The sequence below is a fragment of the Macrotis lagotis genome, chromosome X, assembly GCF_037893015.1.
Source record: "Macrotis lagotis isolate mMagLag1 chromosome X, bilby.v1.9.chrom.fasta, whole genome shotgun sequence".
NCBI lineage: Eukaryota > Metazoa > Chordata > Mammalia > Peramelemorphia > Peramelidae > Macrotis > Macrotis lagotis.
Genome location: NC_133666.1, coordinates 126,957,733 through 126,983,755, shown reverse-complemented (window position 1 = coordinate 126,983,755; position 26,023 = coordinate 126,957,733). Strand labels below are relative to the sequence as shown.

At 40.0% G+C, this 26,023-nt stretch overlaps 1 protein-coding gene across 2 annotated transcripts in view; it reads left to right on the top strand.

The window, feature by feature from the left end:
• The window catches only part of TECPR1 (tectonin beta-propeller repeat containing 1), an 81,050-nt gene that overhangs the window by 39,991 nt on the left and 15,036 nt on the right, over positions 1 to 26,023 (top strand). For both annotated transcript variants that reach the window (XM_074202774.1, XM_074202776.1), the window contains 11 exons: positions 174 to 319; positions 1,397 to 1,552; positions 3,611 to 3,760; positions 4,038 to 4,195; positions 8,678 to 8,805; positions 9,552 to 9,654; positions 12,620 to 12,716; positions 13,674 to 13,753; positions 17,562 to 17,618; positions 19,081 to 19,255; positions 20,274 to 20,409. In XM_074202774.1, the coding sequence (XP_074058875.1) occupies positions 174 to 319; positions 1,397 to 1,552; positions 3,611 to 3,760; positions 4,038 to 4,195; positions 8,678 to 8,805; positions 9,552 to 9,654; positions 12,620 to 12,716; positions 13,674 to 13,753; positions 17,562 to 17,618; positions 19,081 to 19,255; positions 20,274 to 20,409 (1,386 nt within the window). The remainder of the gene's footprint in view (positions 1 to 173; positions 320 to 1,396; positions 1,553 to 3,610; positions 3,761 to 4,037; positions 4,196 to 8,677; positions 8,806 to 9,551; positions 9,655 to 12,619; positions 12,717 to 13,673; positions 13,754 to 17,561; positions 17,619 to 19,080; positions 19,256 to 20,273; positions 20,410 to 26,023) is intronic.

The window sequence follows — 26,023 nt, the reverse complement described above, 5'->3', positions numbered from 1 at the left end:
TGATTTTTGGGAAAAACAAAGCCTCGTTTAAGAAAAGGGGGGGGGAATTTTGCCTTTATTTACTATCCTGCTTTGTAGGATGGTAGACACCTGTCAAAAGACACCTGTCTTTTGAGCCAAGCTGCTCATCCTTGACCTGGCCAGCACCATCATCATATCTTTCTGGCTTTTAGGTCTCTCCACCTCCATGCAGACATTGTCCTTGTCCATCACACCAGCTCAGACAGCGGCATGGAGAAAGCAGATTTTCCAGCAGCTCACTGAGAGGACCAAGCGAGAACTGGAGAATTTCAGACATTATGAGCAGGCTGTGGAGCAGGTGAGTATGATTACTTCTCAACTCTCCTTACTAGTTAATACCACGTTTGCTTTTTCATGTCAGAAAAACAAAATCTGTACCAGCATCATTTCACATGAGCCTTGAATTTTAAGTTGTTGATGGCACAGGGTTGAGTCTGTCAGCCAAAAGATTCATCAGACACTTGAAACCTTGTCCTGACTCTGAAACCAGAAATAGTTGGGATCAGCCCCTGGTCAGTCAATCATTTGTTAGCCTAAATCTTAAGCTAAGGGAAAAGGAACATTCTCTAATAGTAATAATGAGAAATGATAATTACATTATGCTTTAAAGGCACCCATGGATTAATGGATGGAGGGCTGATCTTGGAGCTAAGAAGCATTGAATTTGAATCCTACCTTTGATTCTTCCTGGCTTTGTAACATTGGATAAATCTCTGACCCTCTCAGTGCACTAGGCAACTCTGAAAAATTTAAGTTGAAGAATATGGGCCTATTTGCAATGGTAAGGGAAATTTCCTTATCTGAAAGTTTCCTAGGTTCAGTCCCTTTCCCTGCTCTTGAAGGCTTACAGAGCCCTTTACTCACAATACCTTTTCCATGAGGGTATTATAGCATGACGAGTCCTGTTTTATAGACAGAGAAATCAAGGTTCCCTATGATCATCCAGTCAGTAGTTGGCAAAACCAGGAATCAACCCTGGATCTTGGGTTCCTCTTCAATATGCTGCCTACTCTGTAGAGATTGCTCTCCAGAGAATGATCCCTTCTCCACTGATGACTTCTTACCTAATCTGAGGCTTAATTAGACCCTCTGTGTCCTGGGCTCTCTCTTTAAAATGGGCATTCCAGAGCTTGCTTCTTCCTGTTTCATAGAATTAGGGCAAAGAAAAGTGAAGGATAAGAAAGGATAAAAAAGAAAGGGACTTGAAAAGTTATTGAATAACTGTTGTTAGAAGGAACAAGCATGTGCTCCACACATGGGATATAGGTTTCTTTCAGAGGACATCTGTCCAGATCCAAATGAGACTCCTCATGTCTTCTAATTTTTTTTGCCTTTAACCCTGCTTTGTATTTACATTCTCTGGTGCCTCTTGAAGTCGGTGTGGGTGAAGACTGGCACACTACAGTGGTGGGCAGACTGGAAACCCCACAAGTGGATTGATGTACGGGTGGCACTGGAGCAGTTCACTGGAAATGATGGGACTCGAGACAGCATCCTTTTCATTTACTACATGTTCCATGAGGAAAAGAAGGTGAATCAGATGGCAAAGGAGAATAAGGGAATGGGGAGCAGGGTCAACCCTAGTAGTGAGGGATCCACAAAGGAAACTATGATGAAGTAAAGGACTTAGGCTGCTGTGGCAAAACCATTTTGAGAAGAAAATGCCTGAAGGAATTCTAGTCTAAAACTGAAATATAAACATCACAACCATTCTGAGAACAGAATTTTTTTTTAGGTTTTTTGCAAGGCAAATGGGGTTAAGTGGCTTGCCCAAGGCCACACAGCTAGGTAATTATTAACTGTCTGAGACCGGATTTGAACCCAGGTACTCCTGACTCCAGGGTTGGTGCTTTATCCACTGTGCCATCTAGCCACCTCCAGAATTTGTTTATTATATTTAACTGAACATATTTATTTGAGAGGGTAGAATGATGGAGAACAGTGGTGTCAAGCTCAGATAGAAAGGGATTCCTGCAATCCATATAAGAACTTAGAAAATCTCAGATTAATATTATCTATGTTTTATTTTTTATTTATTTTACTTAACATCTCCCAGTTGTTGTTTTTTTAATTTGCCTGCCCTAGAGTTTTGCAGTCTGCTTGTAGTCATGAGATTGACACCCCTGATGAAGAGGATAGAGTTGACCTGGTCAACAAGAAGACTTGGGTTCTAGTCTCCCCCCCCCCCCCCCATCCTGCCAGTGTAAACCTGAGCAGATCACTTTACCTTAAAGTGTCCCGGGCATCTCTCTAAGACTAGATTTTGAAGAGAAGGCTCTGATCTGCTTGGATGAAGGGAGAAGTTCTTTCCTGATGGTTTCTTACACTGGTAGAATTTTAGGTTCATTTTTTTTAACGTTAAGTTACAGGTCTTATTTTAAAAAAATGTTAAATACCTAATTGTGAACTCTCCTGAGGGCAAAACCTTAATTCCTATGCTCTGGGAGCACCCCATCTCCCAGCAGGCATGTGTGGCTCTGAGTGACAGGTGAGGGCTGTTTTGTCCAGGAAGCTAGTTTAGATTAAGAAGCTGGGTAATAATGACTGCTAGCCAAGTGTGGGTGCTGAGATTGGAGCTTCACAGGGTGACTTAGATGAGCTCCACATGTGGGAGCATGATTGTAGGTGTGGTTTTCTACCTTAGTAGACAAGTTAGGAATGGGCAAAGCACAATGTCTATCTGCTTCCCTGACCTGTCCTTCCCTGAGAGAAGAGAACATGGCTGAGTCATCAGAGATCTGAGCCTGCTGCTGAATGAACTAAAAGCTTTTTTTAATTCCTTACTATGTGCTGAGCATTATTGGGATACAGATGCACAAAAAGGATCCAGCAGTTGCTGCCCTCCCTTGGGCTTCTGTGCTCATGTAGAAGGAACTATAGTAGGGAAAGGAGTCTGGGAAATCCTGACCTGACCTGAATTGTACTAAGATGGTGAATGGAACCCTTGAGCAGTCTGTAAACACACTCTCCCGGGGCCAGGGTAATCTGATTACAGTTCTTAGAGAAAGGTGGAAGATGGAAAGGAGAGAAAAAGAAAGGACGTGTGGTGGTAAAGAAGACAGTGGTTAAGGTAAAGAGGGGGACATATGGTCCTTGGGACTGAGCCAAATGACTGAGCTCCTTCCAGGCATGACCACTTCTCTTTTTTTTTTCCAGATTAGAAATTCAGATAAGACAAGGCATATATTTATCACCCACTTGGCATTGGAAAGCTTTTGATACAAATATTTCACTGGAAAGCTATAGGTAGTTCTGTCAAGTCAGCATTGCAAAGCTCTTGGTGGCATTCAAAGTATTGTTTTTGAGGCTCTCCCATTTGGGCTGCTGGTTCCTTAGATGCTCAACAGGTGGGATTCCTACAAAGCCATCTAGAGAGAGACTCCAATTTGTTTGCCTCTAGAGGAACAGTCTGCTTTGGACTTAAATTACTTTCCATATCAGCTCAGGCATGACCTTTTGTGGTTAAGAATACTGGGTGAGCCACAAGCAACATCTATCCTTAGTCCTCTTTATGATCAAAAAGGGTACAGACTGAACCCAAGGGAAGGATATTAATGGAAGGTTTATGGTTTTTTCATTCTTTGAACAGTACATCCACATATTTCTCAATGAAGTGACGGTGCTGGTTCCTGTACTAAATGAGGCCAAACATTCATTCGCCCTCTATACCCCAGAGAAAACCAAACAGAGATGGCCCATTCGTCTTGCTGCTGCTACTGAACAAGAAATGTATGATTGGGTGAGTGTTAGACTCCCTTGGGCACATGATTTGACCAAGGTGAATCTTTTCAATGAGGGTTTGAATGACCTGTTCCCAGATTCACAAATCAGGAAGATCTAAAGCCCTCCCAAACCAGGCTGCCATTAGGATGAATCTCCAGGGGCAAAGACTGTTCTTCCTTTCCTTCTAAAAACGTGCAAGTTACTCCCCCCCCACTCCCTGGAAATTGGGATTCTTAGGAGCTTACTTGCTGCTCTTCTGGGTCAATTACTTGCCATCTGTCTCATGTTCACAGCTTGCTCTACTCAGTACGTCCTGCTCTGAAAGCCGAAGGATCCAAGGCCGCCCTTCCCCCCAGGCCATCTGGTCTGTCACTTGCAAAGGAGACATTTTTGTGAGTGAGCCCAGTGTGGACCTGGAGGCACCCGGGCATCCAATGCCATGTGACCAAATGTAAGCAATTCCCAGGAAGCCTGCTCTCTGGTCCATATATCAGAAATGTCTGTTGTCACATTAGCTTAATGTATTGTTTAATGTATCTCCTAGCTTCTGAAGAATAAGTACCCTGAGAGCTTCCTGCCCAGAGGAGAAAACCCCAGTGATTGATTAGTTTATATTTTGATGTGTAAATGAATGAATTAGAGCTAATTTCTTGGGAGGAAAGGTGGAGTGGGGGTATGTAATTCCTAAGAAAAGAGATCTGATTATGTTGGACAGGTGAAGCAGACAGCTTTCTTTATTGTCTTTAGTCATCTATATTTTTGCGGTTTTGCCCTGCCTATATTCTTGGTTTCTTTGTTTTTATTTTTCCAATTCCAAGCATTTATCTTTCTCACTTCCTCTCCCCCAATTAAAAAAGAGAAAAAAAAAGGCAAAAAAAAGATGTATAGTCAAGCAAAATAAATTCTTACAGTGACAATATCAAAACATGTCTTATTCTGCATCTTGAGTCCATCACCTGTTAAGAGGTGAGTGACATTCTTCATTATAGCTCTTCTAGAATAATTTTTATCAGCATCATTTCATGTAAATGGGTTTCTCTGAAACCCTCCCTTTCATCATTTCTTATGGCACAATGATGTTTACATTCAAATGCCATAATTTATCTAGCCTTCCCCAAATGATGGCCACTCCTTCCCATAGTTTACAGTTCTTTGCCATTACAGAACTGCTATCCATATTTTGTATAAATGAATCTTTTTCCTTTTTCTTTGATCTCTTGAGTATACAGGTCATGTAATGGTATCACTATGCCAAGGATTTACACAGTTAGTTTGGAACATAATTCTAATTTGTTTTCTAGTAGAACTGGCCCAGTAATTAGTTCACTGTTCTCTTTTCTCCATAACTTCTCCAGCATTTGCCAATTTCCTTTTTGGTCAACTTTGTTAATCTAAGGAGTTTGGGGTAGAACCTAATAGTTGCTTTAATTTTCATTTCTCCAAATAGTTTTTTAGTGATTTGGAGCATTGTTTTTTCATATGACCATGGATAGCTTGATTTCTTGTTTTGAAAACTCTACTTATATCCTTTGACAGTTTTATTAATTGAGGAATGACTATTGTTTTTATAACTTTGTTTTTTTTGGGTTTTTTTGCAAGGCAAATGGGGTTAAGTGGCTTGCTCAAGGCCACACAGCTAGGTAATTACTAGGTGTCTGAGACCGGATTTGAACCCAGGTACTCCTGACTTCAGGGCCGGTGCTTTATCCACTGAGCCACCTAGCCGCCCCTGTTTTTATAACTTTGAATAAATCTCTTGTATATTTTGGAAATGAAACCTGTATCAGAGAAACTTGCTATAAGAACTTTTTCTGGTCAGCTGTTTTCCCCTCTCATCATTTCTTTTTTAAACCTACACCCATGTTTTAAAAAGAAAAGAATTGAATTTGATTTTTTTATCTGACAAAAAATCCATCTTCTCTCCCTCCTTCCCACCTTCCCATTTAAAACTGCCTTTATGCTTATGATCCTCTACCTATCTCCAGGCACTCAGGTTCCTTGCTTTGTCATGTGACTTCCCAGGACCCCTCTCTGGTGTGATACTCCAAGAAGCATTTATTGCTTTCTGTATTAAAGTTTACTGTATTAAAGAATCATGCCTCTAGAGCTTGAGATCATTTAGTCCAACTCTTTCATTTTACAGTCCCAGAGAAGTGAATGAATTGACTAATTTCACTCTAGTAATGCTCTAAGTAACAGCTGGGATTTGAAGCCAGGGCCTTGAAGACTCCAAATCCAGTGCTTTTTTTTACTGTACCAGGGACAGATTATATAGAAAGGCAATAAATATGGTGCCCTCTTTATATATTATCTTTATTTTCTACATACCTATGTAAACTTATGTGTGTGTGTGTGTGTGTGTGTGTGTATATATATATATATATATATATATATATATATATATATATCTTTTCCCATAGAATGTAAGTCCTGTGAGCATAGTATCTGTTTCATTTTTGTATTTAGTCTCAGAATCTAGGATAATGCCCAGTATATGCCATAATAGGTGTTCAACAAATGCTTATTGATTGATTTGGAAATTGATTAGCCTAGTAGTCCAAAGATCTGGATTCTAGTCTTTGTATTTGCACTCAACTCTGAGCCATTTAGGCGAGTTAAAATTAAAATAATCTTACTCATTACTATTTAGAATTAAATACATTAAAATTATGATAATTAAAATAATAGTAATTTTTCCTTCTTAAAATGGGGATTGTGAACATAACTCTGAAGCTCTCCTCCTCCATTCTTTTGAGAATCAAATGTTTAGTGTATAGGCAGCCATAAAGCCTGATTATTATATGCTTGGAGTTGGAAAGGCCCTTAGTGATGATCTATCCTCATTTTGCAAATGAATTAGCTGAGGATCAAAGAGAGAAAGGGACTACCCCTGCAACTGAAAGAGCTCTAAGAGACCATGAGTCCATTCCCCCTCCCCCCATTTTAGAGAACAGGAAGCTGCTTGTCTAAGGTCACCCAGGCCTTCTCCCACTAGAATTACATGGCATTTTTTTTTCACTGCACTAGCTTGCTCTAGAACCAGGGTTCAAACCCAACTTCTCTGTTCTTACTACAAATCCAGTGTTTGTTCCATAATACCATGGTTGCTGAGACATTCGTCAGATAGACTAATTCTTACTACTCTTGAGATTCTTTGTCCCATTAGGTTGTTGATTCCTTAGTAATAATCTGCCTGGGCGAGGAAGAGTGGTTAGTGTGGGGGGAGGTGTAGAGACAAATTCAGTGACCTCCTGTCCTTAGGAAGTTGCTGCATCACTTGCATGTAGTGGAGTGTTGTGAAGAGATGGATCTAACTGTGGGCCCCCAAGGGTCCAGGAGGACTTGAAGAAACAGTGAGGAGGAAAGAGAGAATTCTAGGTAGAGAAACATGATGGTGGGACTATGGAGGGCCTGTTGACGGGAAGTGTAACCCTCACTCTGTCCTGGTTTGGACACATGTAACCCCTTACTTTGTTTGTTGGTAGGGCCTCTCCAGGTTGATGGTCATTGGGTTAGCAGAATTGGAGGCTAGGTGTTACCTCCTTCCCTAATTGTCTCTAAGCAGATAGCAAGGGGCAGATTCCTCATTATTCTGGTTAATAGCATTCCTTTAGTGTGTGAGGCTTTATAGGCCCAATCCTATAAGGTTAGTGCTATCATTATCCCCATTTTATAAGTGGGAAAACCAAGATTGGTAGCAGTTCATTGAACTAACTGCCCAGAGTCACACAGCTAGCAAGTGTCTGAGCCTGAATTTGAATGCAGGCCTTCCTGATTCCTAGTTCAGCACCTTTGCACACTATCACTTAGTTGGTTAATGCTTTTAAGGAAAAGATACATTCATTCAATATATTTCCACTAATACTAAGTGTTGCTATGGATAGTTGCCAAGGATAGAAAAATAAAAGTCATAGGATCTATTCTGTAGGGGTTTATAGTCCAGCTGGTATCATAGAATCACCAACTTAAATCTGAAAGGGATCTTAGAGAACAACGAGTACAACCCTATCCTTGAGAAAATGGAGCTACAGAGATACGGCTCAGAGGTTCATTGACTCAGGAAGAGCCAACTCCAAATCCAGCCTCAAACACTTGCTAGCTGCAAACCTCTGCTTGTTTTAGTTTCCTCACCTGTAAAAGGGGGATGTATAGAGCAGCACCTGTCTAGGGTTGTTCTGAGGATCAAAAAAAAATAGTAATTATAAAGTGCTTAGACCAGGTTCTGGCACATACACACATACACATATATATGTAAAAGCACTATAAAAATGCTTATTCCCTTTCCCTCTCTCTTTTATATGTACTACATATGTATGTATGTGTGTGTGTATATATGTATAAGTATATATGTATATATAAAAGCACTATATAAATGCCTGAGGGTCATGCCAGGTCTGATAATGAGTGCAGGCTACCTACTTAGCACTAAATTAATTTGAAGCACTCTCAGATTGAAAGCTTATCCTTGCCCAGTTCATAGAAGCTAGTGGGTATCTTCCAAAATGTTATCTCTTCCCCATTTCCTTCCTCCAAAGCCTTTGTTTTGTCACCCTGTTTGACACTTTCTAGAGCTAATTGTATGTCCTTTAAAATCAAGGACGTCAGACTTGTGTGGATTTGCCTCTTAATTCATAGAACATTTTGAAAATGTGACACCATTTCATTTTTTAAAAGCTTTGATTGCATGTTTTGTGAAATAATATTAATCCATCACATGGTGTTTTCATAAGGAGAGTTTTGGCTCCTCTGTAAATTGAATACCATTGTGTTTGACATTTATGGCCTGGCCCCAAATTGCCCTCTGAACCTTCTTTCTAACCAGCCCCTTCATGAATTCAAATTGGCCATTTCCTACTTGATCCTGGGGTCTGGGTAGGCAGGATAAGAATGTTAGGAGTTTGAAATGTGTATCTTGTCACCCCTTCTTTCTTAGGTTTTGGCGTCAGATTGGGGGTCATCTTCGGGTAGTGGAATGTAACAGCCATGGTGTCGTATGGGGCATTGGTTATGACCACACAGCCTGGGTGTACACTGGGGGATATGGTGGAGGCTTTTTTCAAGGTAAGCAAGAGCTTATTTCCAGGCTGTTTAGTATGGTTCTCCAAGGTCCCATCTCCTGTTTGCTAATGAAGCCATGCAAGTTAAGATGTCTCTTTTTAACTGTTCTGCAGTGTATTTGTTCCCTGGTTTAATCCCCATTTTGTTTTCCTACCAAATGCTGCTGCTGTGATGTTTACTCTCTAGCAAAGAGCTGGTTGACAGGTGACCTTCAAAGATGCCAACCTCCTGGTTGAGATGAGGAAAGGAAAAGGAAACAGTCCCAGTGTCATGGCCTTTGCTGCCTGGGATATCTCAGGGCCTCTCCTCAGCCCCCCTGTTATCCTATCAATGGAGCCCCCTCACTAGTCTGCCTATGGCTCGGGCCACCGTTGTTTTTACTGCTCTACACTGCCTTGATTAGGTGAACTTAATCTGTAGCAGTGTGCTTATTAGGTCCCTGCTGTGTGCCCAGTACTCTGGGCTGGATCTGGGGGATGAGGAAGAGAGAGTACATGTAAGGTCCAGACCCTGCCTTCTATCTGGAGCACATGTAAAACAAAATGTGTTGTTTACAGGTAAGCACAGGCAAGCCTATAACCTCTGCTGGCTTTGAAATGAAGAAAGCCTGAGAATAGAACCTTCTGTTCTTAGCAGTAGCAGGTTAAGCCTGTTTTCCATTGGCAGGTACTTGTCTGTGGACCTGAAGCCAGGGAGGGGGCAGGGAGTGTTGCCTGACACTTGATTCACTGAGTACATTTCCTCTTCAGGCCTGGCCAGCAGTACCAGTAACATCTATATGCAGTCAGACGTCAAATGCGTTTACATCTATGAAAACCAGCGCTGGAATCCTGTCACAGGCTATACTAGCAGGTGAGAAAAGTCTCCACAGACTTCCACACCAGAGTTAGGAATGTCAGCCAGGAAGATCTGGGATGTGTTTCCCCCTCTTCTCTGAGGGCCAAGGTTTGTCTTCAGTTTTGCCTATGTTCTAGACCCCATCCGGACCTGTGTTTTCAGTGGTCTAGGGCACTTACAGGTAAGAAAATGCCCTCTACCAAAGCAGGTCTGAACCTTCTCTCTTAGGGCTGTCTAGATTTGCCCACAGTCACACAGCCAGCAGAAAGACTCTGAATATAGGCCCAACAATAGACTACATCCCTGTTAGGCTTCAATAAGTATGAAAAGACCATCATGAGGGAAAGAATTTTTTGTTACTGCAGTTTTCTAACACTGTCTACTACACACCCAAAGTCATGGCAGTATTATTAAAAAAAATACTTTTTTTTTAAACAAATACTTTAAAAAGCTGCGATTTACTCACTTTAAGAACTTCAGTGATGGAAGTCTTTTCACTGGAACAAATAGCAACTTATCTATGACTTAGTAGATGAGACCTAGGGAATCCTAGGAAGACCAAAGCACATAGAGTTTAAATGATTTATATAGCTAGTAATGTCTGAAACTATATTTGAGTCCATAATTCCTTCCAAGCTTAACACTTGATTGATTCAACCATTTTGCCCTTGAAGTGTTATTACATGGATATATTTCTACCATTTCCTTTGAAATGAATTTGAGTGGGGGATGAGAGAAGCAGGTGATTTATAATTAGGGTACCATTAATATGAGGAACTCCCTGGTGTGGAAATTCCCTCCACTAATAGGCAACTGAACTATAACTTTATCCCTTTAGAGTAGGGGTGATGCACCTTTTTTTTTTAATTTTTTTTTTTTTTAGATTTTTCAAGGCAATGGGGTTAAGTGGCTTGCCCAAGGCCACATGGCTAGGTAATTATTAAGTGTCTGAGGTCAGATTTGAACCCAGGTACTCCTGACTCCAAGGCCAGTGCTCTATCCACTGCGCCACCTAGCCGCCCCTTAAATTTTTTTAAAAAAATTTTTGTTTAAGGCAATGGAGTTGAGTGACAACATTTACCTACTATATTTGGTCAAACATTTAATTAATTCACCCCTAAAAAGTTCCTAGCTTTATTGGATTTTGAGTCCAGCCTAAGGTTGCCTTAGCAACATCAGATCAAATGACCCACCCCTGCTTCTGAAAGGTTAAATGACTTGCTTGTGATCACATATTCAATGTGTGTCAGAGGCAGGACTTGAATCCAGCTTTTCTCACCTTGAATACTGGCCCTCTATCTGCTATGTCTTGCCGCCTCCCATCTTCATATAAGGTGTTCTAAAAAGTCTTAACAGACTGCTAACTCAGTTGGGATATCCTGTATAAAGTAGACACTACTCTAGATGTGTATACTATCCCCAACATCATTGTTATAAATAGGTTCTTCTGTAACTTAGGTTCCTATAATACATTACTTTTTAAAAGAGTCTAAATTATATAAAATGATTTTTTTTTTTTAGTTTTTGCAAGGCAATGGGGTTAAGTGGCTTGCCCAAGGCCACACCACTAGGTAATTATTAAGTGTCTGAGGCCAGATTTGAATTCAGGTACTCCTGACTCCAGGGCTGGTGCTATTCACTGCACCACCTAGCTGCCCCTAAAATTTTTGTTTCTTAGTCCTAAAATATTCTTTAAAAAAAATCAAATTTTACTTTTTTTTTCCCCTCTGAATACTTCTGAATACAATCCTCAAGTGGAATTTTTTTAGACCTCTCCCCATTTAAAAACAAAGAAAAGAAAAATCCCTTCTAACATGCATAATCAAACAGTTTCCTGCACTAGTCATTTCTAAAAATCGGCCTATCACCTTTCAGTTATCATATTTTTTTCCTATAGCCATCAATCAGTATTCATCCCTGAGAAGGAGAAAAGGGCCAAGCATTATTATCCTCATTTTACAGATAAAAATACTGAGACTCAAGAGAGGTTAAATGATAAAAGATTACATAGCAAATCAATAGCAAAATCTGTAACCAGAGCTTTATCCACCAGCCTCTGCACTAGATAATGGTGGTATAATTTAACTAGGCAGAGAGCATATAAAGCCCTTGTAACAAGGGAGAGGCATACATCGATGGCAGGAGGCCATAACTCCAAGGAAAGGGATGCAAAGCCCACCTAAGGTTGAGGGAAAAGGTTGGGGTGGCCACCTGTTTATGCAACCCTGGATTGAAATGGACTGCTTATAATCATGAATACTGGCAAGAATATTTTTCCCTCTCAATCATCTTGTTTACAAAGTCAACATCATGAGCCTTAAAGAAAAAAAAAGAACTCTGTGAGTTCTGAGGATTAATTTAATTTTGCTTTGTTTAAATCCATGAGATGAGACAGCAGGAACTGCTGTGTTGTCTTATAACATTTCTTGGCTCTCACCAAAGTTATTACATAGACCAAGCATATATTAGAACCTACTTTAGACTTTCTTTGATGGTATGTTACAGAGTGCTTAGGAAATTGGGACTGATCATTTTTCCCTGCTCAAATAAGAGATAAGAATTGGAACTCTAATGGCCCAGTTGTTTTAGGCAAGATGCAGACAGTTGAGTGGTCCCCAAGAACTATATTAGTTATAATTATTATGCAAGTCACATCCAAGGAACTCATCTATACTGATGGTCTAGTGTAGTGTAAACTTAATAACCTCCTTTTCCTCTTCTCCCCCTCCTTCTGGAGGTGACTTGAGAAAGTCAGTTAATTAGCCTTCAGTAACAGCCTGTCTCATGACTTAGATAGGTCTTGTATTTAGATGTTCTTGTTTGGGGGCAATTTGTCTTAGAGTCCATCAGACTCATGCCACAGTAGGTGTATTAACTAAGGGAACTAGGAAGAGGGTGGTGGGTCTTCTTTTTTTCTCTGTTGCTTTCCCTTTAAAGGTCTCCACTATGTGTCTTATTTCTTCTTATTGCCTCATTGCAGGGGTCTACCTACTGATCGCTACATGTGGAGTGATGTGACAGGGTTGCAAGAATGCACAAAGGCCAACACCAAGCCTCCCTCTCTCCATTGGACATGGGTGAGTCCTGGACACTGACCTAGGGAAGTAAGGCTAACATGGAGGAATTTTCAAAAATAGATTTTAATTTTTAAAATGACAAACATATATTTTTCCCCCAATCACTGACCCCCAGTTTAAAAAATCACAATAAGAACCCTGTAATATAATAAATATGTGTAGGCAAGCAAAACTAATTCCCCCATTGACTGTCCAAACATGTATATTTTATCATTTGTCTTAAATTCATTACCTCCCAGTCAGAAGGTGAGTAGCATTCTTCATCATGAGTCATCTGAATTAATGGTTGATCATTGCAGTAATTAGAATTAATCAGAATAAAGTTGTTCATCTTTATAGTGTTGTTGTTACTATATAAACTGTCCTGGTTCTGTTCACTTTATTCTGCCTCATATACTCCCAATTGCTTTGAAACCATCTTTTTTATCATTTTTTTTATTTAATTTTTTTAAACTGACAGAAATGTACTTTCCCTCTCACTTTGCCTTCCTCCCTTCATTGAAAAACCCCCCATAAAACAAAATTCTTGGAGTAAATATTCATAGTAAAAAAAAAACCCAAATATCCCCAATGGCCATGTGAGAAAAAAACACACCTTTTTCTGTACCCTGAGAGTGTCAATTCTCTTGTCAGGAATTGGGGATAAATTTGTTTTCAGGAATCATGATTGGTCATTACATTGAATAGAGTTTTCAAGTCTTTAAAAATTGTTTGTCTTTATAATATTATTACTATATAACTTCTGGTTCCACTCACTTCATTCTTTATATCACTTTTTATCAATGTTTAAGGTTTCTCTAAAGTCATCCCTTTCATCATTTCTTATGGTATAATGATTTCCAAGTGTTATCAAGTCATAATTTGTTTAGTCATTCTTTGATGGGTGCCCTGGACAGGAGGGACTTGAGCAAATGAGGAGAAAGAGCTCCTAAAAGCATTCTCTTTATCTTGCTCTAGGTTTCTGACTGGTATATTGATTTCAACATTTCTGGTGGAACTGATCGAGAAGGATGGCAGTATGCAAGTGACTTTCCATCGTAAGCATTCTCCATTTCAAGATGTGTACTTTGAAGTGTTATTGGGAAATCATTTATTTGTAAGACTGAGGGACCTCCAGAGCTTATTGGGTTCTACCTCTATCCTTATTAAAGATCTCTGGGGAGGGAAAGATAGGCTGCAGAGGCTTCTTACTTTCACCCAGATGTCCATTGTAGTATATTTTCCCCCTGATTGTCATGAACTTCCTCCTTATCTGTAGCCCAAAATTTCTCCAGGTTTAATTGAAGTCTATTTCTCTTTGTTCATGCTTTCGTAAACATAAAAAAACCCCAAATGGATCAATGGATTTTAAGCAATTTCATAACCCTTTAAAGTTTTCAAAGTACTTTTTATGTTATCTTATTTGAGATTTCTCATAAAAAAATCATGTACCTAAATACTAAATAGTTAAGTAATTAAGTTCAAACTTTTTCCTCTTCCCCTCATCCTCCAAAGTTGCTCTGTCATGCCATCATGGGAGTTGTGATTTTCTGGTACTTAAAAGCATCAGGTAGTCATTGTATGTCTAGTTCTGTGAATAGTGAGAGGCATTTCAGGATTATCCTTAAGAGCCATTTATTAGTGGCATGTACATTAACCTTTTAAGGTTTTAAAAAAACAGACATCCTCCCCCCAACTGGCTCAGACCTTGGAAGCCAAGGTCTCAGAACAGCAGCTGTGAACAGTTACAGCTTGTTAATAAGTTAGAGAGTGGAGATAAGAGTGGTGCTGGTGTGCTCTTCACCCACTGATGGATATAGATTGCTTTAATGGCAAACTGGGGAGAAGCTGCAACTCTTCAGAGTAAGGTGGAGAAAGAGGATCAACCTAGCCTCTATTTATAGAGAAACATTCACGATTTGCACATGGTCAATCAGTTTGTGCTCTTTAATATGTGGTAGCATCTTGACTACTAGGGAGACCTCACATGTGTAACTTGATAGAGAGCTGGGTGAAATTGAAATGGGGGGGTGGCTAGGTGGCACAGTGTATAGAGCACCTGCCCTGCAGTCAGGAGTACCTGAGTTCAAATCCAGCCTCAGACACTTAATAATTACCTAGCTGTGTGACCTTGGGCAAGCCACTTAACCTCATTTGCCTTGCAAAATCCTAAAACAAAATTGAAATGGGAATTAGATGGAAAGGCCTATTTGAAAAGAATGCCTCAAAGAACAACTGGTCACACTTCCCGAAAGAGCTTCCTAATAGATTTCCCATGAAAATTGCTGCCATGGCTAGTGAGTTGTCAATATATATCTTCTCAATATAGAAAAAGAGGTCAGGAACAGGACCTGTGATTTCATTGGTAGAGAGAATACCCCTAAATCATTCCCTCTCCCAGGGTACTTCAGCATCTTCATTGCAACATAAATTCCTAAAGAGAGACACACTGAGATTAATCTGTGACTTGCCCAGGGTCACACAGACAGTATGTAACAGGGTTGGGACTTGAATCCAGGTCCTAGGTCTTCCTGGTTTTGATGCTAGCTCTATTAACAATACTACAATACTTCTTGTACAAAAATAATATGGACTTTTCTTTGTAATGACCTCCCTGATGCACTTCCCGTAAGACATATTCTTTGAGGCCTTTCCCCCTAGTGAGAATGTGGAATCAAATTAAATCAGTATTATTTAGAATATGCTCTGTGCAGGGCCCCTGTGTTAGGCCTGGATGTACTAGTACAAAGAATGAGACAAATCCAGTTTGAATGGAGCTAACATGCCCATGGCAAAGACTCCACATACATAGATTAAAAAAGACCACATAATACAAAGATATCTAAAGTAGTTAAGAACTAGGGATTTGGGAAGGGAGAGCATTAGCAATTGGTGAGATCAGGAAGAACCAAGGTAATGCTTGAGTGACTATATCTTAAAGGAACAAAGGAATTTGTTGAGATGGGCGAAGTGAGGGTTGACTTTCTAAACATGGGCGGCGACCAAGAATTCAGAGACAGTAGGAGACAGATGGAATTGTCAATGTGAGGAACACAAAGCAAATGCTTGGATTGCATAGTGCAGGAGGAAAGGCTGGAAAGAGCTTGGGGACAGGTTAGTATAGGACTCAAAAGCTAAACAGAATTTATATTTTATCCTAGAGGCAATAGGAAGCTGCTGGAGTTGATTGAACTGCCATTTTTTGAATTGGACTCAGAATCTTTGTTCCCATTAATACTCTGCATATAGCTAACTGACCCAGAATACTAGATCCCCTTATTGGATATTTCTCTCCCTCTTCCTTGTCCAAAGGGGCTAATTTTCTTTTTCTTTTTTTTTCTTTTTTTCTTTTTTTCTTTTTTTAGCTTTTTGCAAGGCAAATGGGGTTAAGTGGCTTGTCCAAAGCCACACAGCTAGGTAATTATTAAGTGTCTGAGATCGGATTTGAACCCAGGTACTCCTGACTCCAAGGCCAGTGCTTTATCCACTACACCACCTAGCCGCCCCCTGCTAATTTTCTTTTGAAAAGTATCTGCCTCTAGGGGAAGCTAGGTGGCACAGTGGTTAGAGCGCCAGCCCTGGCGCTAGGAGGACCTGAGTTCAAATGTGACCTCATACACTTAATAATTGTCTAGCTGTATGACCTTGGGCAAGTCACTTAACTCCATTGCCTTAAATTAAAAAAAAAATTTTTAAGTATCTGGCCCCTTCAGGATTCCTGGATTTGAAGATAGGTCACAAAGCAAAGGATAACTTTGAATGAAAAGAAGAAAATAGAATTCCATTCTTGATTAATAATCATATTCTACATTGCAATACTTTATGTTTTACAAAGCATCTTTCTCACACAAAAACCCCATGATGAAGACAAATGTTCTTCTATGTGTATACATTGTCTCTCTACTGTCAGCTCTGTCTTGGAATTTCCAGCTCCTAGGCAGTGTGGCACATAGTAGGAACTTAATAAGTGATTATTTCAAACCTCCAAGGGGTTTAAGTGACTTCCACAGCTATACAGCCAAGAAGAGTCGGAGTTCAGACTTAAGCCTCCATCTTTTGACTCTGAGTCGAATTCTCTCTCTGTCCACCTTGCCATGCTGACACATGCGGAGATAATGAATTGAGCCAATTAAATATACAAATGATGGTAAGAAGGTCGAGGCAGGCCCAAAGGAATGGGCCTTTTGATTGTTAGGTGAGTCATGTGGCCCTGAGAGTGAGCTCATCCATTGGATCAATAGTTTAAAGAAAAAAGACCACATCCACTTTGGCAACCCCAGAGCCAGAGTTTTCAAGTTCTCTGATATGACTGTACTCCGATGTGAACCATATTCAGTTCAATGAGTATTAAATCCCTACTTTTTACCAATGATTGTGTTAGCCTCTGGGTATACAATAATAAAATTAAGATGGCCCTTTCCCTTAAGGAGCAAGCTTTAATAACCATTTCAATCAGGATTCTAAGGATAGATGTAAGGATTACAGAATGGTTCCCCTTTCTAAGTTTAAGAGCTTCCTGGGAAAAAAGAATCACTTCTCTAATTAGCCTTGTTTCTACAAATGAAGCTAAAGCACTTGAACATTCAGTTTGGATTTTATCATTTTTGTGCCTATGGAAATGTTAGTGTTCTCATAGCATTAAATGGGTATTTTCAAAGGCACAGATCATGTCTTCTACTTCAGGGTCTCCTATAGTATTTAGAACAAAGCTCCACACATAGTAAACATTCAGTAAGTAATTATTTTTTTCTTTATGTCAGTAAGTGATTATTAATTAGTAGGAGCAGTGTCTCATAGTCACCAAGTTGTTTGGGGAAAATATATTTTGATTCTAACCTGTATTAAAAATTCTCCTTCTATCTACAGGTCTTATCATGGATATAAAACCATGAAGGATTTTGTCAGACGAAGACGATGGGCAAGGTAATAATGGGAAACCAAAGAAAGATAGTTAGTATTTCCTATTCCAACTGCTAGGAATTCTTTAGGGAATTCTCTGGCTTCTCTTACACCTTTTGGAAAAAACCAGTTGACCAGGAGAGAGCAAATTGGAAGCAGAAATAGAATAAAAGTAAATGTCAAACCAGGAAATGCCCTTAGGACTTCAGTCCTCCCTTGTTTTCTCAGGTGTTCATTTTCAAGAACAAATAGGAGAAATGTCATCATCTGGCTGTGCTCTTTGTGGGCAGAGCAGATCTAGGGGTTCTGGAGTAGTTGAAAGCTCGTTAAAGGTAGGAGTAAACTAGAGAACAACAAAACCTCAGGAGTCTGATCCCAAAGTCTCCTCAGTCAACAAGTAAAGATGGTGCAATGGATAGAACACTGGCCCTGGAGTCAGGAGGACAGGAGTTCAAATCTAGCCTAAGACATTACTAGCTGTGTGACCTTGGGCAAGTCACTTAACCTTCATTGTCTCACATCCAGGGGCCATCTCCTATCAACCTGATTCATATCTGATTCTGGAGGAGAAATTGAGGTTGGTAACATAGCACAGCATCCCTTTTACTCAAATCCAGTTCATGTACTTATCATGGCATCACCTCTTTGATGTCTTATTCTTCAAGAATGAAGGATAAACATTTGCACTTACTATGTTCTAGTGGTAAACTAGATGACTTTGGATAGAATGCTGGTGCTGGGAGACAGGAAGACCTGAGTTCAAATCTGTCCTGAGACTAACTTAGCTATGTGACCCTGGGCAAGTCATTTAACCTCTGATTGTCTTACTTCTCTGGAGAAGGAAGTGACAAACTACTCCAGTATCTTTGCCAAGGAAACCTGATGAACAACATTGGTATACTGTGGTCGACAGGGTCATAAAGAGTCAGACATGACTGAATGATTGCACAGCAGCATTGTGGGAGGCACTGGGATTACAGGTCCTGCTATCTCTTCATTGCTCCCCTTGTATGGTATTGATTAAAAGAGCTAAGATTGAGAGAGATTCTGTTCCAATAAAAGGGACAGAATCCAATTTAACCAATTTACCTAGGCATGGCCCAGATAGTAAGGTTGTAGATTCCATCAGTAGCATTGAGCCATCCAATGTAAGTCATGGTTTTTAGGTAGAGATTACACTTTTGATTTCACTGATACCGTAAAGAACCCTTTCTACCAATACCAATTGGAACCTTCTCTACTACCAATAGTTTTAAAGAGTTACCTGATGTCCTAAGAGATTGTGACTTACCCAGGATGATGAAACTAATATGTATCATATGGGTGTTCCTGGGCTCATTCAATGTACTACACTATGCTGCCTTTCTCATGGTTTTTAAGTTGGGGTAAAAAAATGAAATAGACCTTTAGACATCCACGTATTTGCAAAACAGGACCTGGACTTCATGATTTTGGTGTTTGTTTTTTTTTTTCCTCTGATGCTCAGGAAATGTAAACTGGTGACCAGTGGGCCCTGGTTGGAAGTTGCCCCCATCTCTCTTTGGGATGTCTCCATCATCCCTGGTTGTGAGGAAGGCAGCAAGGATTCTATTGCCCTTTGGGCCATCAGTGATAAGGGAGATGTTCTCTGTAGGTTGGGCGTATCAGAGCTCAATCCAGCGGTAAGATTCTTTCTCTTTTCTTTGCTTCATTTCTCTGTGAATTTTTTCACAACTAGTGATGATACCTCTTGGCAATTTTGATTTTATGTCCAGAAGTCTAGCTGTCAAGTTTGGGAATAATATTTTCAAAAACACCTCACAAGAAGATCTCTTGAACCAAAGAGATTACAGAAAATGATGGCAGTTCTCTCTCTTTTAGGCATTGACTGTATGTATATAGAGTTATAAAATGTTATAGCTGAAAGGCATCTTACATATTGTCTAGCCAGTCCTCGTTTTACCAGTTCTGAAGTAATGGAAGCCCAGAGATGAAGGGACTTGGCCAAAGTCACATAGCTAGTTAGAAGAAGGAGTAGAATTAGAATACAGACATTTTACTCTCAGGCCACAGTTCTTTCTATTACCACACATAGGCCTACTATATCTGGAGTGTGTCAGTTGTTAAGTAAGGGAATTTTGTAATGATAGATAATTCCACTTTTTAAAAATGATCCAATAGAACATACAGAAACTTCAGCTATATAGTAGAAAAATTGATAGAATTTGCAATAAAGCATAGGCACTCATCTGAAAGCTCTGCCTCCAGGCCTTGTACAAAAGTTGGTGGAGGAGAAAAAGGGACATAAGTCTTGGAGGTCTGAATATAAGATTTTGTCCTGGAAGGAGTATCCCTTCTAAACCAATCAGAAGTAGTTTTCAAGAAAGGATAAAGTCTTAGTTTAATAATATTCCTAGGGTCCCACTTATCAAGTCTTGTTCTTCAGTTGGATAAGTGCTGTACTTTTCCAAGTGACAAAAGGAATAACAGTGACCTGTTTAATCCCTGTAAATCCTGCCTTAGTGGACTAGCATTGTGTGGGTGGTCCTGACCTGCTTGGGAGAAGCTGTCCTACTACGATTGGGTAATTCACAAAGTTCTGTAGCCACCTGCCTGTGTGGGTGATCCCAAGGCCCTGTGGGTTAGAATCCCTTTGAATCTCATCCCTTTCAAAAATGTCCTTTCTTTCAAATTATCCAGGGTTCATCCTGGCTGCATGTTGGTACAGATCAGCCCTTCATTTCAGTCTCTGTTGGAGCTTTTTACCAGGTCTGGGCTGTGGCCAGAGATGGTTCAGCTTTCTACAGGGGCTCTGTGTCCCCTAAGCAACCAGCTGGTAAGTGCAGATATATTCTGAGCAGGGCTGGGGTACAGTCAGCCATCATCTTGTATTCGCCTCTTCACTACACAATAGGTGTGTGTTCAAGGATGGACACTGTGAAAGACTCAGAAAGCCTCTTGGAATTGATTCTGTTTTCACTTAAGGAAATCCTTTTGTCCCCTACTCAATTTTATACATTGATATTTCCCAAACACTCTGAAAATTGCGCACAAACTTGGCTATATCCTGCTGTTTTCTGAATCAGCATCTTACTTTGCTTTCTCCCAAGTAAAAAGTCATAGATCATACCCATTGGCTATTAACCTGGCCCCTAATATGTATTGGCTGTGTTTCATTTGGGAATTTTTTTAAGATAGAGCTGTGTTTTGGTAACAATGACTTGTCATAGAGTGGTCATTCAATCAGTAGACATTTTTCAAGTGCCTCCTATGGCACTGTGAGGTGGGATCCCAAAGGGGAATCCAATGTTGAAGTAGAGAAATTGCCTCACCTATACATAACCAAATACAGTTCAAAGCAAAGTATGCTTAATGTATGAGAAAGAACCAAAGCACCACATGATTTCAGAGGAGAGAAAATAGACTTCTATATTTTTTTATTTTTTTTTTATTTTTTTTATTTTTTTTAGCTTTTTGCAAGGCAAAAGGGGTTAAGTGGCTTGCCCAAGGCCACACAGCTAGGTAATTATTAAGTGTCTGAGACCGGATTTGAACCCAGGTACTCCTCACTCCAAGGCTGGTGCTTTATCCACTGCGCCACCTAGCTGCCCCAAAAATAGACTTCTAAATGGTGGCATCTCAGAGCCACAGTGGGGCAGGAAGTGGGATTTAAGCTGGGCTTTCACAGTAGATGGCAGGAGACGTTACAGGTGAGCATAGACATTCTAGGGCTAGGCAGCAAGAGACAAAAAGTCCAGATGCAGGCCAGTGTGGCATGTTTTCCGAGAATATGAGTCGTTCAATTTGGCTGGAATGTTGGGTAAAGAAGGACCCGTGCTGGGTTGGGCCTGACTTGAGCCAGTTCAGGGCATGCAGTGGTTAACAAAAAATGTACTTAGCCATAACAGGATATTCAGGAACGGCTACGCATTGATGACACCCAGAGAAGATTAAGCTGATGGAAGCTTCTGTCTGAATTACTCATCATACTCCAGCAGCCAAGCACCAGAGCATGCCTGGAACTCCTCTGGGCTGTCTTGTCCTCAGGTGACTAGAAGGCGAGGTCAGTAGTGTGAGCACATCAAACCTTGGTGTGGTGGACCTTGAGTGCCCAGCCCTCTGAAGGCTAGCCATCTCTTGAGTCTGGGTGGCACTTGGAAGCCAGTTAAGGATCTCAAGTGGTGTGCATCTATCTTTTCTTTTTAAGAAAGATTTTACTGGGGGGTGGAGCCAAGATCGCACCATTTCCCAGAAACTTTTTCCCCCTGATCTCCAAAAGCCAACAAATTATGACTCTAGCTAGAATTTAGAGTGGCAGAACCCACAGAAAGACTGAGTGATACATTTTCCCAGTCTGAGATAACATAGAAGTTCCGTGGGAAAGGAGTGTTTCACTAGGACCAGGGGTTGCAAAAGAGTCATGGCCACAGCCCAGCCCAGCCCAGCCCAGGGATCACTGGCAACAGCTTGAAGGGACCGTGAGAGAACGCTGCTATACCAGAATGAGTGTGGAGTGAGAAGCACTGGCAGCAGAACCTGCAGTGAGAATCAGAGGAAACCAGCCTGCACCTCCAGAACACAGCCAACAGATGCTAAGGGGGTCAGAGGAGATTGTATAAATCTTACTGCTCTTCCCTGGGTCAGGACTCTGCTGTTTGCCCACACTCCGATCCAGGTTGCAGTTGGACCTTCCATACTAAGATAGCAGGGATCCTCCTCATAGCTCCAGGGCAGAGGAGAGTTCCTGTGGTCATCTACAAATCAAAGCACAGGCAAGAGAGCATATGCCCTTGGAGGAATAAAGGTCCCAGTGGGGTGTACCAAAAAAAAAAAACCACAAAGCAGATATCCCAATGATACTCAAAAGCTCAGGAGACACCCCAAAACCAGGCACAGGCTGGAGAAATGAGTAAACGGAAACAAGAGGAACACCATTGAGAAATTCTTTGTCTGTGATCCCAAGAAGGCTCAAAAATAGTCAATCTGAAGGTGAGGAAGTACAAGCTCCTGCATCTAAAGACTCCATGAAAAATGGAAGTTGGGCTGAGGCTATGACAGAGCTCAAAAAAGATTTTTGAAAATCAAGTAAGGGAGATAGAAGAAAAATTGGCAAAAGAAATGAGAGAGATGTAGGAAGTGCGGTAAATTAGTCTTGGACTGAGGAAATGAGTAAACAACAGAAAAAGAATCTGACCATAGAGAATTACTTTAGTCCCATGGAAGATCAAAACACATACTAAGATGGTGACAAAATTGAAGCTTCCAAATCCTCCAAGAGAAATAGAAAATGGGCTCAGACTATGGATGAGCTCAATACAGACTGAAAAGCAGTTAGGGGAGTTGGAGGAAAAATTGGGAGGAGAAATGAGAGCTATGCAGAAAAATCATTAAAACCAAATCAATAGTTTGGTGAAAGAAATAGAAAAAAATACTGAAGAAAATAATATGTTAAAAACCAGTTTAGGTCTAATGGAAAGAGCAAAACAAAAGGCAAATGAGGAGAAGAATGCCTTAAAAAGCAGAATTGGCCAGCTGGAAAAGGAGATAAAAAAGCTCTCTAAAGAAAATAACTCCTTCAAATGCAGAGTGGAACTAAAGGAAGCTGATGACTTTGTAAGAAATCAGGAAGAAATAAAACTCTTCCCAAAAAGCCTAAAATTAGAAGAAAATGTATACTATCTCATTGGAAAAACAACCAACCTCGAAAACAGATCCAGAAGAAATAATTTGAAAATTATTGGACTATCTGAAAGCCACGATCAGGAAAAGAGCCTAGAATGCATTTTTCTTTTTTCCTTTTTTTAAAAATTTTTTTATTTTTATTAAAGATGTTATTTGAGTTTTACAATTTTCCCCCAATCTTGCTTCCCTCCCCCACCCCCACCCCACAGATAGCACTCTGTCAGTCTTTACTTTGTTTCCATATTGTACCTTGATCCAAATTGGGTGTGATGAGAGAGAAATCATATCCTTAAAAGAGAACAGAATTCTCAGAGTTAACAAGATCAGACAAAAAGATATCTGGTTTATTTCCCCAAATTAAAGGGAATAGTCCTTGTACTTTGTTCAAACTCCACAGCTCCTTATCTGGATACAGATGGTACTCTCCTTTGCAGACAGCCCAAAATTGTTCCCAATTGTTACACTGATGGAGTAAGTCCTTCCAGGTTGAACATCACTCCCATGTTGCTGTTAGGGTGTACACTGTTTTTCTGGTTCTGCTCATCTCACTCAGCATCAGTTCATGCAAATCCCTCCAGTTTTCCCTGAAATCCCATCCCTCCTGGTTTCTAATAGAACAATAGTGTTCCATGACATACATATACCACAGTTTGCTAAGCAGTTTTCCAATTGAAGGACATTTACTGGATTTCCAATTCTTTGCCACCACAAACAGGGCTGCTATAAATATTTTTGTACAAGTAATGTTTTTACCCTTTTCCCTCATCTCTTCAGGGTATAGACCCAGTAGTGGTATTGCTGGGTCAAAGGGTATGCACATTTTTGTTGCCCTTTCGGCATAGTTCCAAATAGCTCTCCAGAAGGGTTGGATGAGTTCACAGCTCCACCAACAGTGTAATAGTGTCCCAGATTTCCCACATCCCTTCCAACAATGATCATTATCCTTCCTAGTCATACTGGCCAATCTGAGTGGTGTGAGGTGGTACCTCAGAGAAACTTTAATTTGCATTTCTCTAATAATTAATGATTTAGAGCATTTTTTCATATGGCTATGGATTGCTTTGATCTCCTCATCTGTAAATTGCCTTTGCATATCCTTTGACCATTTGTCAATTGGGGAATGGCTTTTTGTTTTAAAAATATGACTCAGTTCTCTGTATATTTTAGAAATGAGTCCTTTGTCAGAATCATTAGTTGTAAAGATTGTTTCCCAAATTACTACATTTCTTTTGAGCTTGGTTACAATGTTTTTTATCTGTGCAAAAGCTTTTTAATTTAATGTAATAGAAATCATCTAATTGGTTTTTAGAGATGTTCTCCAACTCTTCCTTAGTCATAAACTGTTCCCCTTTCCATAGATCTGACAGGTAGACTAGTCCTTGATCTTCTAATTTGCTTATAGTATTGTTTTTTATGTCTATGTCCTGTAACCATTTGGATCTTATCTTGGTAAAAGGTGTGAGGTGTTGGTCTAATCTAAGTTTCTTCCATACTAACTTCCAATTATCCCAGCAATTTTTATCAAAGAGGGAGTTTTTATCCCAATGGCCTGACTCTTTGGGTTTATCAAACAGCAGATTACTATAATCCTCTCCTGCTTTTACACCTAGTCTATTCTACTGGTTCACCACTCTATTTCTTAGCCAATACCAGTTTTGATGACTGTTGCTTTATAATATAATTTTATATCAGGTAGTGCTAAGCCACCTTCATTTACATTTTTTTCATTAAGCTCCTGGCAATTCTTGACTTTTTATTTCTCCATATGAATTTACTTACAATTTTTTTCTAACTCATTAAAGTATTTTTTTGGAATTTTAATTGGTAGGGCACTAAACAGATAGTTTAGTTTTGGTAGAATTGTCATTTTTATTATATTAGCTCTCCCTATCCATGAGCAGTTGATATTTGCCCCTAGAATGCATTTTTCAAGAAATAATGCAGCAAAAAAAATTGCCCCAAGATCCTAGAAGCAAAGGGTAAAACAGAAATTGAGGGAATTCACCAATCACCTCCTGAAAGAGATCCCAAAAGAAAAACTTCCAGGATTATTATAGCCAATTCCAAAATCCCAAATCAGAAAACATTTCTAAAAGCTGCCAGAAATGAACAATTCAACTACCAAGGCTCCATAGTCAGGATTATACAGGATCTGACAGCATCTGCATGAAGGGCTCGTAGGGATTGGTGACATTCTGGAAGGCAAAAGATCTTGGTTTATAACTGAGAATCAACTACCCAGCAAAACTGAGCATCCTCTTTCTGGGGAAAAGATGGAAATGGGACTTGCAAATGTTCCTGAGTTCCCAAGAGCTGAACCGAAAGATCTCCAAGTATAGGACTCTGGTGAACCATAGAGGAGGTGGATAAGAAGGGCTAACTATGAGGAACTTAATGATATTGAACTGTTTGTATTCTTGCATAGAAAGAAGATATTGATAACTCATATGAACTTTTTCATTTATAAGAGCTGTTACAAGGAGCATATATAGACAGGGCACAGGAAGGAGCAGAATATAATGATATAATATAGTAAAAAGATGGAGTCAATGGGTGGTAAAGGAAACTACTGGGAGGAAGGGAAAGGAGATGAAGAAGAAGCTAAGAGATTTCATAATAAGAGTCAAGAAAAATCTTTTTCACTGGAGTGGTAAAGGGAAAAGCAAGGGGGAATGAGTGAACCTTCATTCTCACCTAGAAATAGCCCAGAGAGGAAATAACATACACTTAATAGGGTGAGGAAATCTATCTTACCCTAGAGAAAAATG